Here is a 15098-nt window from a genome sequence, read left to right on the forward strand (position 1 = left end):
GTAGACACTGTAAAGCGCTGCGGTATCGCCAAAGAGGCCCGTATGACAGAGGTTGGGCATGACATCTCTACCTATATTACTTGGCAACCCAATTACAGCCCATACATGACTGGTTTACAGGGGGTGGTTGGATCCAACTTATGAATTAGAACTTAGCATGTTGACCTCTTCACAAATACTCGACATACTCTATAGCTCGCCAATTCCCCAGGACCTTCTCCCCGGAACAAGGATGGTGATCTTGGCCAAGAGAGCAGCCTTGCTACACACTGGGTAGGTGCTTGTCCTATCCCAGCAAACTCCTCTGTGGAGAGGCACCTGGCTCCATGAGTCAGCAGCCCTGCAGGGATTCACAAAATTGGACCAGTTGGGAATATCGCAGCTTGGAGACATCTGGCGAAGCACGCAGATGTGTTCCTTTGAAGGCCTGCAAGCAACTTATCAGCTTTTGTACACTCAATTTTATAAGCATCTCCATCTTCACCATGCCCTACAAGTATGTTACGAACACTGATCCACTGCCAGAACATAGCCCACTGGAGGCTAAACTATTGGGGGGGGGGGGGGGTGATGGGTAAACGGGAAGTGTCCCAACTATATATACTGCTGATCAGTAATGCCCCGGGAGATCTGAACTAGAGTGAGGTGGGAACGATGGTTGGGCCTGCTGGAGGAACAAGATTGGTGGGATGCCTTGATGTCTCAGAGGACTGTTACTAGGACATCACGCCTAAGGCTTATACAGGTATATTACTTGCATGGGGTATATTTTTTCCCCCCAACAGACTACACTGAGCTGGGATTCTCCCAAACATTGCCTGCCCCAAATATGAAACTGCCCCTGCAGATTTCTACCACAAAATATGGGAGTGCCCACCTATTCAGCGCTACTGGGTCATGTTATTACAGGAACTTACTAAGATTCTGGAATGGGAGGTCCTATTGTCTTCAATGATGGTGCTTCTGAGGGTCATAGAAGGTATAGGAGGTACAAAAATGGAGTGCACCTTTCTGGGTACTGCCTTCCTGATGGCCAAAAGAGACATTGCAAGGAATTGGAAAATGACGACGCCCCGACCGTCTTGCAATGGTGGAGGGGAGTGGACTGGTGTGTGCATCAGGAGAAACCAGTTTATGAAGCAAGCGGCTGCCCTCTAAAGTATGCCAAGGTGTTGGGGAAATGGTTGGGCAATATACTATAAAGTTCAAAGGGGAGCCCAAATGCCACCACTCTCACATTTATATGACTTTATTAGATGCAACTGTTGAAACCTTGCTGTGGTATAGCCAAGTTTTGATGTTCAAAGACTGTCTTGAGTTAGGTGTGACATTGTAACTCTTCTGTATTTGTTGTTGTAATATCAATAAATATTGTTTATTAAAAAAAACTTGTAAAGTGACAGGTGCATTCCAGAGCTCTCATGCTTCAAAGTTGGTCAGAGCTCCTTCCATGTACAGAAGATCAGGAGTGTTGGCGTGTCTCTATGACAGTCCAGCCCAGAGCAACAGATTTAATTAATCAACGTTTGTTGATTTAAGTTTACAGCAGAAGATTAAGACTTCTTGCCTTGCGATGACTCAATTAAGCAAGCCAAAATCCAACTGGAACCGAGTAGGGGATGCAGACCTTGGCAAATGTAATATAAATATGTGAGTTTTTGTGACTATCTTGTCTAGCATAGGCACTTCTCTTCCTCGCAAGGCTTCACTACCACAGGTGATGGTTGGTAAAAAGTTTGCATTGACGACTCATAATAGGATCCAATAATGGGCCTTTAAGAGCGAAATACATGCTGATAATAATGCATGGGCCGTCGCTTGTACATATTAATTTAGATCCTTAGCAGTCAATAATTATTGCTACATATTTGCATTCTGTGGTCCCTTCAATATGTTGTTGTTTAGGAGTCGAACTACCTCCCCCCCGCTTTCTGTTATTTTTATGGACTATTATTGCTTTATTAACATTCACTTCCAGATTGTCTGGGACTGTCTAAACGTATATCTTGTCAAGCAAGTACTGCAGACCTACTTGTGTCTTACTGAGAAGAACCATGTCATCCGCATACATCATGTTGGAGAGTGGCTTCCCACCCAACTTTGGGGATGTGAGGTTACAGGTGCCTAATCGCTGAAAAGGTCACAAAGCAATAAGTTAAACAGCAGAGCAAGAAAACACCCCTGCTTCAGTCCAGTAGAAGTTGGGATTTGCTGAGAGACTCTGCCCATCACCGATTTTTACTTGCATCCAATTTTTATAGTACAAAAGTTGAACCGCTTTAAGCAGAGTCGGAGGATGCCCCAATTATTCAGTTTTTCCCATAAACTATTCTTCAGTATTCTATCCAATGCAGATTTAAAATCTACAAAGCAAACATACAGAGAGGATTTAGTGGCCATAGTATTATCGATATTGCTATTGATGATTAATAGCAGAGCTAACAAGTTGGTAGTAGTGACTGTGCCTTTGTTAAATCCACTTTGATTTACTTGCACATTTTGTCTGCTTTAGCCCAATCATCCAATTCTTTGAAAAGAAGAGTTGCAAATATTTTGGCATCTAAAAGAGTAATTACACGTCTATCCTTTGTAGCTGGGGTGCACAACTTTGCCTCACCAAGAATCTGGAATTTTATCATTTATGAGGGCATTGTTATACAATAAGGTCAGCTTTGCAGACCAAAAGTCTGGGTTAACCTTGAGTGGTGCACGCTTGAGGTAAAACTATTTGTGCCTGTAGCACTATTGCTGAGACTGAAAAAAATATTCAGCTATGTGCCCCAATTGGATTATCAAAGCCTCTATTGCCTTTATATTGATGTTTCTGTAGAACTTAAATACCTTGATGAACTATGGTTGACTGACATTAATGAAGTGTAGGAGTTGGTGGTTTTCAGATGGCCTGAACCCACCTGATCAACCCTATGTTCCCAATACAAGGCTTGAAGATATTCAAACCAAGTTGACTCTGGAATGTTCATGTTATTAGCTGCCAGGGTCCCTGTTTCAATTTGATTTACTGTCTTCTAAATTTGGATAGAATTTTTGGCTTTACCTGCATGGAGGATTTGTGCCCAAAAAAGATCTTGATGACGCTTCTTTGCGAGGCAGACAATTTTTCTGTATTTCCTCTTAGATGATCTTAGGTTATGTAGCAGTTCATTATTCAGGTTTCTCCTGAAGCTCCTCAACCCCTGATTTAACTCTCATTTGCTTAAGTGCCTTAGTTTGTCAAGGCTTTTGATGGCTCAGTGTACCAATCTTAAGAACCTTATATGATTCATTGTTGGGAAATTAATCTGAAAACTCTTTTAGTGAACTGTGTCCAGCTATTCAGAGGATCACCTCCGTTCATTATACAGACGGTTACCAGATCCCTATGTTGTTCTATCTCCTGTATTGGTTGATTGTTCCATTGTAACCTCTTGTAGTTCTCAGTATGGACAAGAGTCAAGGGGGAGTTAGACACCAACAGGAAAGGTACTGGGGATAGTAGTCCAATCAGCTGCGGAAAGTGATCACTTTCAGCAGGGGGAATTATCTGAAGTTGTCTGAGGGAAAAGGGAGAGGACGACTATTGCACAGTCTATAATCAATTTCTTAAATAATATGTATATATGGAGGATATTTAATACCTGCCTTGGTGCTAAATAATCATCTTGCATGTACTAAGATGGAGAAAACTCATGCCAGTTTAGCCATGTAGAGAACAATGCTCAAGTTATTCTTAAACGTTGAAAGCTTGTACGCTGCAGATTGATCTGCTGACCACATTGTGTTAATTGCCTTTGAAACACAAGAAAAAACTATTTAAAAACAACAAAATAAAAGCATACTTACCACGCACTAGATCCTCAATTACTTGACACAAAACAGATACTACGGTATTGTTTCCAATTCGTGCTAAGGCCACAGATGCAGCAGAAAGAATGTAGTCACCGGCAAGAACAGCCTAAAAAACAGACACCGGTCTCTGTTAAATGGCAGTATATATTTTCATCCTTATGCATTGCCAACACAGTGTGCCAGAGATTCAATTAAACAATCTTATTAAATGGGAAGAGGAGTGACCGACGGGCATTATGGCTTATTGTCTTGCTAGATTTTAAACAAAACCTGTGACACTTTGGGTAGAATTACCAACATTTTAAAGAGTTTGTTTTTTCACAGTACTATACCAGTGGAGGGCTGAAGAGCAATAAATAGCAGCTGGTCTTTTTTTAGCTCATCTTCAAGGTTTAGTGTAAATATATTGAAGGGAACTATTATCTCCATTTTAAAATGACCATTACTTGTCATGACCCTTAAAAAAGTAATGGCTTTTAACTCACACAGTTTTGTACTTATATTAATAATAATAGTGGAGGATTCCAATGGCTTTTTAACATCTCAAAATGTTGAGGCTCTTATAAAATTTGAGTTAATAACTGAGAAAAACATTTTTTTTGCTCCTTTTTATAGCTGGAGGTCCAAGCATTTAAAATGAACACACTTGTTTTTGCAAATTCAATATCTTCCTCGTTGATTGTCAGAAATAACATCTGCCCTTTGGAGTAAAACTAATGCTAAAAAGGGACTGGAGTGCAAACATTCTGTATTAATTAGAAAAGGCGTGCATGCCTGGATGCGGTCTACACGAAGTTTGCAAAATAGAAGGCCTAAATGTATTTCTTTGCTAACACAGGTTTGAAACTTGCGGTTTAAAAAACTAAGAAGTGTTTCTTCAGTCATTAACACTATAATCGACTTTAAAAAGGCTATTTTGTTGCAGCACTGATATTCATCGACTGCCTTTACGGAATCAAGATGTACCAATATGTGGGTTGTTAATACAAAAAAGATTTTCACAAATTCAGACTGTTATGTTGACGGATCAAAAGCCAATGCATAGGAAGCAGTTTTTTTATTGAACAGCCGTCGGATTTACTATTTGGATTATGTCATGGACCATTAAAGGTGCTATATTCCTACTTTGGAATAACGGATGTCTAGGGTAACCCTGGGAAACAGCAGAGTTAGGCATCGGTCAGTAGGTAGTAGTATGAATGATTATTTAACAAGCACCGTCAATGAGACAGGAGCAAGAGGAATGCTTCTGAATGGATGTACTTCTGTACATGTGAAGAGGGCATGGACAGTAGTTAAGCGTGATTAGAGAATAAATGTACACCTGGGATGATCAGGAGCTCTGTGGGAGAGCAGAGAACATCAAAATTCCAAGAAGCGCAAAAGGCACAAACTGAATGCACTGGGGCCCATTGTATAGTCCTACTCTGGGGCGCTTTGTCTGCAAACGAGAGGAGATGCAGGTATCAAGTCCAACCACAGGGCACGTGCCAATCTGTACAGAATATGAAGTGGCTGACATGCTAACATGCAATATAGACATGTTCGCTGAGCTTGAATGCTCAAACTCAATAATACGTACTACCAGATTTGTTTACTAAGCGCCCCATCCCCCAAGGATTCCAAGATTTTCACTGGACTTTTCTACTACGAGGCAACAGGGATCCTAGAAGAAGATGACCCCAGGCACATCCATTCTGCTGGACGTGGCGTCTGTTCTGTGGGAGGTATTCTTCAGGTTCAAGCGGATGAAGGGTGCGCCGCCTTCCAAACCAGACATTGAATGGGTGACAAACCTGGCACTGAAGTACAAGTTACTTACCTTCGGTAACAAAATATCTGGTAGAGAAATATTCTAGTTGCAGATTCCTTACCTTAGAATTTTCCCCCAGGCGTCAGACTGGATCCGGAGATTTTTTCTTCGAGCAATACCCGTGCGCATCGGTAGGTGGCGTCGGTCGACTCTGCAGGCATCGTAGGCGTCGGTGTCGCGTGATGACGTCGGGAGTAGTACATAGAGGCCGCCCTCGCGCAGTGACGTCAGTTTCTTTTAACGACTTTCCACGCCAGAGCGCACAGCCGCTAAGAACACTGATATTGGTGCACCAGAGCTAAGGACCGGAAAGGGGGGAATCTCTGTCCCTAGAAATCAGCTGGCAAGCGGGGAGGATGGGTGGGTGGTAAGGAATCTGCAACTAGACTATGGGGGTCATTCTGACCCTGGCGGCCGGTAGCCGCCAGGGCCACCGACCACGGGAGCACCGCCAACAGGCTGGCGGTGCTCCCACGAGCATTCTGACCGCGGCGGTTCAGCCGCGGTCAGAAGCGGCAAGTCGGCGGGCTCCCGCCGACTTACCGCTGCTCGGGGGAATCCTTCATGGCGGCGGAGCGCGCTCCGCCGCCATGAGGATTCTGACCCCCCCCTACCGCCATCCTGTTCATGGCAGGAAAGCCGCCATGAACAGGATGGCGGTAGGGGGGGTCGCGGGGCCCCTGGGGGCCCCTGCCGTGCCCATGCCAATGGCATGGGCACGGCAGGGGCCTCCGTAAGAGGGCCCCGCAAAGTATTTCAGTGTCTGCCTTGCAGACACTGAAATACGCGACGGGTGCCACTGCACCCGTCGCACCTTCCCACTCCGCCGGCTCGATTACGAGCCGGCATCCTCGTGGGAAGGGAGTTTTTCCCTGGGCTGGCGGGCGGTCTTTTGGAGACCGCCCGCCAGCCCAGGGAAAAACTCATAATACCCTCCGCGGTCTTCTGACCGCGGAGCGGTATAATGGGGGCGGAATTCTGGCGGGCGGCCTCCGCCGCCCGCCAGAATCAGAATCACCCCCTATGTCTCTACCAGATATTTCGTTACCGAAGGTAAGTAACTTGTACATCTGATAGAGACTTCTAGCTGCAGATTCCTTACCTTAGAATAGATACCCAAGCAATGCCATCCTCGGTGGTGGGCTGCGAACTAAGATCATACTAGAAAGTCCTGCAGGACCGAACGACCAAAGTAGCTGTCCCGACGGACCTGCCTGTCCAGGCAGTGATGCTTCGCAAACCTGTGCAGAGACGCCCACGTAGCTGCCTGACAGATATCCAGGACAGGAACTCCGCGTACTAACGCAGAGGATGCAGCAATGGCCCCTGGTAGAATGAGCCCACAAACCGTCAGGAGGTTGCTTTTTTGCCAAAGCGTAGCACATTTTGATGCAAAGAAGCACCCATCGAGAGATGGTACTTTTCTGCACCGCCTTCCCTTTCTTTGCACCCACATAGCCAACAAAGAGTTGATCGTCCACCCACAAGTCTTTAGTATGATTGAGATAGAACGCCAACTCTCCTTTTGGGTCCAGATGGTGGAGTCTCTCCTCCTCATGGGAAGGATGTGGGGGTGCGTAGAAGGTAGGCAAAGTGATGGACTGGCCTACATGAAACGGTGTAACCACCTTAGGAAGGAAGGAAGCTCTAGTGCATAACACCACTTTGTCATGGTGTACGGACAAGTACGGAGGTTCTGAAGAAAGGGCCTGAAGCTCACTCACCCTGCGAGCAGAGGTGATGGCGATGACAAAAAGTTTTGAATGTGAGGAGCCATAAGGGACAATTATGCATAGGCTCAAAGGGAGTACACATCAAGAAAGTAAGCACAAGATTAAAATCCCACTGAGGCATGATAAAGTGAGTGGGAGGAAATAAGTGGGTGAGCCCCTTTAAGAATCTACTCACAAGAGGAGATTTAAAGAGTGAGGGCTGATCAGGAAGCCTAAGAAAGGCGGAAATGGCAGACAGATACCCCTTAAGGGTGCCCAATGCAGAGCCCTGCTTGGCTAAGGAAAGAATGAATAGAAGAACCTCTGAAAGAGGGGCAGATAGGGGGTCAATAGATTTGTTGGTGCACCATGCCACAAATTTATTCCAACGACAGGCGTATACAGTTTTAGTCGAGGGACACCTGGCTGCCAAGATAACATTGCAGACTTCGGGTGGAAGGGCAAATGCCGTCAACTGTTGCCGCTCAATCTCCACGCATGAAGGTAGAGGTTGGACAGGTTCCGGTGGAGGACCGTCCCCTGCTGCTGCGACAGAAGATCAGCCCGAAAAGGCAGTCTGAGTGGAGGATCGATAGACATGCTCAGTAGCTCGGGATAGCACACCCTTCAAGCCCAGTCCGGAGCCACCAAGATAACTTGGGCCTGGTCGCTCTTGATTTTCTGGAGAACTCTGGGCAGAAGAGGGATAGGCGGGAAGACGTAAAGGATGCTAGAGTTCCACTCAAGACGAAAAGCGTATCTGAGCGGATGCCGCCTTGGAAACTCCAACATGCAAAACAGCTGACATTGCGTGTTCTCTGCGGAGGCGAACAGATCTAACCAAGTGCAGGAAGTTGGCTCTGTATGTACTATTTCAAAGTAAGAAATAGCATGCACAGAGTCCAAGGGTTCCCCTTAGAGGTAAGATAGTGGCAAAAAGAGATAATTCTAATGCTCTATGTTGTGGTAGTGTGGTCGAGCAGTAGGCTTATCAGAGGGTATAAGCATTTGTTGTACACACACAGGCAATAAATGAGGAACACACACTCAAAGACAATTCCAGGCCAATAGGTTTTTATATAGAAAAATATATTTTCTTAGTTTATTTTAAGAACCACAGGTTCAAGATTTACAAGTAATACTTCAAATGAAAGGTATTTCACTCAGGTATCTTAGGAACTTTGAATCAACACAATATCATGTACAATTTTGACAAAAATGACAATAAGCTATTTTAAAACTAGACAGTGCAATTCAACAGTTCCTGGGGAAGGTAAGTATTTGTTAGGTTCACAGGTAAGTAAAGCACTTACAGGGTTAAAAGTTTGGTCCAAGGTAGCCCAACGTTGGGGGTTCAGGGCAACCCCAAAGTTACCACACCAGCAGCTCAGGGCCGGTCAGGTGCAGAGGTCAAAGTGGTGCCCAAAACGTATAGGCTTCAATGGAGATAGGGGTGCCCCGGTTCCAGTCTGCCAGCAGGTAAGTACCCGCGACTTCGGAGGGCAGACCCAGGGGGTTTTGTAGGGCACTGGGGGGACACAAGTCAGCACAGAAAGTACACCCTCAGCGGCATGGGGGCAGCCGGGTGCAGAGTGCAAACTGGCGTCGGGTTTGCAATAGGTTTCAGTGGGAGACCCAGGGGTCTCTTCAGCGATGCAGGCAGACAAGGGGGGGGGGGGGCTCCTCGGGGTAGCCACCACCTGGGCTAGGGAGGGGACCACCTGGGGGTCGCTCCTGCACTGGAGGTCGGATCCTTCAGGTCCTGGGGGCTGCGGGTGCAGTGTGTTTCCCAGGCGTCGGGTTCTTTGAAACAGGCAGTCGCGGTCAGGGGGAGCCTCTGGATTCCCTCTGCAGGCGTCGCTGTAGGGGCTCATGGGGGGGTCAACTCTGGCTATTCACGGGCTCGCAGTCGCCAGGGAGTCCTCCCTGTAGTGTTGGTTTTCCGCAGGTCAAGCCAGGGGCGTCGGGTGCAGAGTCGAAAGTCTCACGCTTCCGGCGGGAAACGTGCAGTCCTTTAAAAGTTGTTTCTTTGTTGCAAGTTGTAGTTTCTTTGGAACAGGGCCGCTGTCCTCGGGAGTTCTTGGTCCTTTTAGATGCAGGGTAGTCCTCTGAGGCTTCAGAGGTCGCTGGACCCTGGGGGACGCATCGCTGTTGCAGTTTTTCTTGAAGTGGGGAGACAGGCCAGTAGGGCTGGGGCCAAAGCAGTTGGTGTCTCCGTCTTCTCTGCAGGGCTTCAGGTCAGCAGTCCTTCTTCGTCTTAGTTTGCAGGAATCTAGTTTCCTAGGTTCTGGGGGCCCCTAAATACTCAATTTAGGGGGGTGTTTAGATCTGAGGGGTTAGTAGCCAATGGCTACTAGCCCTGAGGGTGGCTACACCCTCTTTGTGTCTCCTCCCTGAGGGGAGGGGGGCACATCCCTAATCCTAATGGGGGAATCCTCCATCTGCAAGATGGAGGATTTCTAAAAGTCAGAGTCACCTCAGCTCAGGGCACCTTAGGGGTTGTCCTGACTGGCCAGTGACGACTCCTTGTTTTTCTCATTATCTCCTCCGGCCTTGCCGCCAAAAGTGGGGCCGTGGCCGGAGGGGGCGGGCATCTCCACTAGCTGGGATGCCCTGTGGCGCTCTAACAAAGGGGGTGAGCCTTTGAGGCTCACCGCCAGGTGTTACAGTTCCTGCAGGGGGAGGTGAGAAGCACCACTCCACCCAGTACAAGCTTTGTTACTAGCCACAGAGTGACAAAGGCACTCTCCCCATGTGGCCAGCAACATGTCTGGTGTGTGGCAGGCTGGCAAAAGTAGTCAGCCCACACTGGTAGTCGGGTATGGTTTCAGGGGGCATCTCTAAGATACCCTCTGGGGTGTATTTCACAATAAAATGTACACTGGCATCAGTGTGCATTTATTGTGCTGAGAAGTTTGTTACCAAACTTCCCAGTTTTCAGTGTAGCCATTATGGTGCTGTGGAGTTCGTGTATGACAGACTCCCAGACCATATACTCTTATGGCTACCCTGCACTTACAATGTCTAAGGTTTTGCTTAGACACTGTAGGGGCATAGTGCTCATGCACTTATGCCCTCACCTATGGTATAGTGCACCCTGCCTTAGGGCTGTAAGGCCTGCTAGAGGGGTGACTTATCTATGCCATAGGCAGTATAGGTTGGCATGGCACCCTGAGGGGAGTGCCATGTCGACTTAGTCATTTTCTCCCTACCAGCACACACAAGCTGGCAAGCAGTGTGTCTGTGCTGAGTGAGGGGTCCCTAGGGTGGCATAAGACATGCTGCAGCCCTTAGAGACCTTCCCTGGCATCAGGGCCCTTGGTACCAGTTACAAGGGACTTACCTGGATGTCAGGGTGTGCCAATTGTGGAGACAAAGGTACAGGTCAGGGAAAGAACACTGGTGCTGGGGCCTGGTTAGCAGGCCTCAGCACACTTTCAAATCATAACTTGGCATCAGCAAAGGCAAAATGTCAGGGGGTAACCATGCCAAGGAGGCATTTCCTTACACCAAGGCTCTCTCCACTTGAGAAAGAGACCTTGCGCCACCTCCGGATGGACACGCCATTTGTGATAGACAGTGCGTCGGCGGCTGAGTTCGTCTGCTCTGGTGCTGAGAGCGCCAGCCAGATGTTGAACCATCAGGGTAATGCCCTGATGTTGCAGCCATGTCCAGAGGCGTAGTGCCTCCTGACATAGGGTCCAGGACCCTACCCCACCTTGTTTGTTGGAGTACCACATTGCAGTAGTGTTGTCCATGAACACCTGCACCACTTTCCCTTTGAGAGAGGGAAGGAATGCTTTCAACTCAAGTCTGATCGCTCGGAGCTCCAGCATGTTGCTGTGGAGTCCCGACTCCGCCGGAGACCAGAGGCCTCTAATCTCCGCCTCTCCCATGTGGCCACCCTAACCCAGAAGCGACGCATCTGTCACTATTGAGAGATCTGGTTGGGGAAGGGAGAGGGATCTGCCATTGACCCAATTGGGATTTGAAAGCCACCATTGCAGGTCTTTCGCAGTCCCCTCCGAGATCTGGACCATGTCGGAGAGATTCCCCTGATGCTGCGCCCACTGGAACTTCAAGTCCCACTGCAGAGCCCACATATGCCACCTGGCATGTGCTACTAGCAGGATGGAGGAGGCCAAGAGGCCTAGCAGCCTCAGAGTCTGTCTCACCGAAACCCAAGACCAAGGCTGAAAGATCGGAATCATAGCCTGAATGTCTTGGACTCGCTTTTGGGGAGGATAAGCCCGAAACCGCACTTTGTCCAGAACTGCCCCGATGAAAGGGAGCGTCTGAGAGGGAGTCAGGTGTGACATCGGCACGTTGATAGTGAACCCCAGCTGGTGCAGGAGGTTCGCCATAGTCTGGAGGTGTGAGACCACTGTCTGGGGCAAAGGCGCCTTCAACAGCCAGTTGTCTAGGTAGGGGAAGACTGAGACCCCCAACCTGCGCAGATGAGCTGCAACCACCGCCATCACTTTCGTGAACACCCGAGGGGCACTGGTAAGGCCGAAAGGGAGCATGATAAACTGAAAGTGCTCGTGATCTACCACGAATCGTAGGTAATGTCTGTGGGCAGGCAGGATGGGGATGTGGAAATAAGCGTCCTGCAAGTCCAACGCTACCATCAAGTCTTCTGGGTCTAAGGCATACAGAACCTGAGCCAGGGTGAGCATTTTGAACTTCTCCTTCTTGAGGAAGTAGTTCAGGTCCCGAAGATCTAGGATAGGGCGCAAGCCTTTGTCCTGCTTTGGTATCAGAAAGTAGTGGGAATAACAACCACAACCTACTTCTGGCACAGGGACCCTTCCTCTCGAGCGAGATCGGGACCTACGTGGAGTCGAGCGCCGGGCCGCCATCTGCTTTAGGGACCGCTCCCTCAAAGCCTTTGTATGCATCGCCCGACACTCGGAGCACAACTTCAGGTCGTGGTTGCGCTCGAGGCACCACAGACAGACACGATGAGGGTCCGTCACCGACATCATGCGTGGCAGTCCTCGCATGGCTTGAACCCGGTCTTCAGGGACATCCTCGACGCACCAAAGGTCGCACCAAAAAATAGACAAAGCGGTCGAATTCGGCCCAAAAATAGCAGAGGGTAGCTCTCTCTCGGATCAGCGCGTAGCGCGGAAAGAAAAGAACTGACGTCACTGTGCGAGGGCAGCGTCTATGTACTACTCCCGACATCATCACGGCGACCACGACGCCTGCAGAGTCGACCGACGCCACCTACCGACGCCCAAGGGTATTGCTCGAAGAAAAAAATCTCCGGATCCAGTCTGACGCGTGGGGGAAAATTCTAAGGTAAGGAATCTGCAACTAGAAGTCTCTATCAGATTATACTAATGGTTAAGTGCGTTTTGGCTGCAGGAGGAGGCGGCGTCTGGAACGAGGGCAGGAGCCCTTTAAATTTGAGTTCACGCTCCCGCTACCGCGGGTAGTGCGTTTTGGCTGCAGGAGGAGGCGGCGGCGTCTGGAACGAGGGCAGGAGCCCTTTAAATTTGAGTTTGCGCTCCCGCTACTGCGGGAAGCGCGTTTTGGCTGCAGGAGGAGGCGGCGTCGTCTGGAACGAGGGCAGGAGCCGTTTAAATTTGAGTTCGCGCTCCCGCTACGCGAGATTCGCGTGGGCGAAGCCAAGGGCGAAGGGCGGGCCCGTCAGCGCCTGACAGAGGCTGGGCTCACCCCCCTGACATCCTACTTTTGGAGGGCTGTAAGGAGAGGTGTGAGGACTCAGACTTGCAGCTGTGCCGGCTCTGTGGACAGAGGATCTTGCTGACTTTCGCGAGGTAGGGGTAGGAGCCAGGCCCCCCTCACTCATTGGTCCTTGGTGTTTGGGGCGGGGACAGCCCCTTCAAGACTCTTTACGCGACCGCTGCCGCGGGTCACGCTTACTGGATTTTGCTGACTTCCGCGAGGTAGGGGCAGGAGCCAGGCCCCCCTCGCTCATTGGTCCTTGGTGTTTGGGGTGGGGACAGCCCCTTCAATCTCTTTGCGCGCCCGCTGCCGCGGGTCGCGCGCGGGACCGTCCTGTGCGCGACCGTAAGAGGCCCGGCCGGGCCATCCCCGTTTCTTTTTGCTCTTGGGGGTTCCTCTGTTTGCTTGCCATCTGCAGCAGGGGTTGTGGAGTGTACAAATTATCTCACGGTGCGGGGTTTCTAACAGTAGCAAGAGGGGCTTGTTTGCATCCCTATAGTTTGGGTTTCACCCCAAGGCCCCAAGATCCCAGCTAGAAAGATGGTTCGACGGCGTGGGGGGGGGGAGGGGGGTTGAAGAGAAGCTTGGATCAAATAAAACCCTAGACGTTTTTTTACAAAAGGCCATCAGGGCTCTAGAGAAAGAAATAGAGCTGGTGCAGCGCCGTTTAGCAGTTCCATCTTCTCCAGCTATTATTGCAGCCCACAACGACCTTCCCATACAGCCCCCCTTGCATACAGGATCTCTACCTATATCGACCACTCTTTCCCTTTCCCCTGTAGGTATCCTCCAGAAGTCTCAGGGTGAAACGCCAAATGACTCCATTCCACCTGCATTGCTGATTCCGCTGACAAGGAGCTCTTCCAAGAGAGAGCCCCCAACCACCGTCGTTCCCAATCCAAAGGGCAAAAGGAAACGTAGGGAGCCTGTTATTTTAAATAAACGTACCAGGAATCTGAGCCCCCTTCATCTGACCCAGCTCCCTAATAAGGTCATGGATTCATCCTCCTCGCTTCTCACCATTGACCAACAGTTAAATGAGTCTATTAGGGTAAGAGAAGAGATCTCCAAGTTGCTTCTCCCAATTGCAACCCGCCTTCAAAAAATAGAGGAGAAACTAGACGTTTTTATTAAGACCCAGAAGCCAGTACCCTCCACCACTATAGATAACCAACCCCATTCTTACCCTACTCACGAGCAGGTTAGTGTTAATAGACGACCTGCCCTAATGAGCAGGAGCCACTTTCCCTCTTTAAATCGAGATTCAACCAGTTTTGCCGGAGCACCAAATACTCCGATTATTTCTCCGCTGATGGCTCCAGTCCATCCTCCCGAAAGGATATCCCTTCCGCTAAATTCAGTGCCTAGTATTGGTACCTCTAATTCCACTTGTGATCATGTTCTCTCTGGCTCCTTGCAGAGGACCCAGACCATTGGTCCAACTGGAATAAGAGCATTGCAACTCCCCCCGGAGTCATGCCCATATGTCTTGGTTATTTCTAACGAGCCTGTACTTAAAACCAAATCCCCGGAATCTTTTACTGAGCTCAAAAACAAGGTTATCCATTGGTTGCATCTCAACGCGAGGTTTGCATTTTCCATGACATCCTCGATTTTGATGGTGGGAAGGGTTGGGTGGGTGGGTTTTCTAGAAAAGATCGGTACAGGGGACTGTATTGTCATCAATTTCAACTCCCCTGTTCTTGTACGGCAGCTTGTGTTAAATGCAGATAGACCATATCCTTCAGCAGGCATGGTCTCTCTGTGTAGACTAAAAGCTTTTATCCGTCCGTACGGCCATCCATGAATAGGCAACCATTATTGTTTCGTAAAGTTTCCCTTGACATTGAGACACGGTCTAGCCCTGACCTCGGTCCCAGACATCCATCACTGTCACTCTCAGAGATAGATTGACTATGTGATGGTCCGTGGGGAGAGGATTTCAACACTCTTGTTTCTGAGTACACTTACCATACTGTCCCTAATGTTCCTACTTTAGCAATTCCATTGTCTTTGACGGACCCCGATAA

General features: G+C 48.9%; 1 protein-coding gene across 3 annotated transcripts in view; it reads right to left on the reverse strand.

Moving 5' to 3' along the window:
* PDSS1 (decaprenyl diphosphate synthase subunit 1) overlaps positions 1-15098 on the reverse strand; it is a 411626-nt gene that overhangs the window by 237646 nt on the left and 158882 nt on the right. For all 3 annotated transcript variants that reach the window (XM_069211354.1, XM_069211353.1, XM_069211355.1), the window contains one exon: positions 3841-3952. In XM_069211354.1, coding sequence (XP_069067455.1) covers positions 3841-3952 — 112 coding nt within the window. The remainder of the gene's footprint in view (positions 1-3840; positions 3953-15098) is intronic.

This window comes from Pleurodeles waltl, chromosome 10, assembly GCF_031143425.1.
Source record: "Pleurodeles waltl isolate 20211129_DDA chromosome 10, aPleWal1.hap1.20221129, whole genome shotgun sequence".
Classification (NCBI taxonomy): domain Eukaryota; kingdom Metazoa; phylum Chordata; class Amphibia; order Caudata; family Salamandridae; genus Pleurodeles; species Pleurodeles waltl.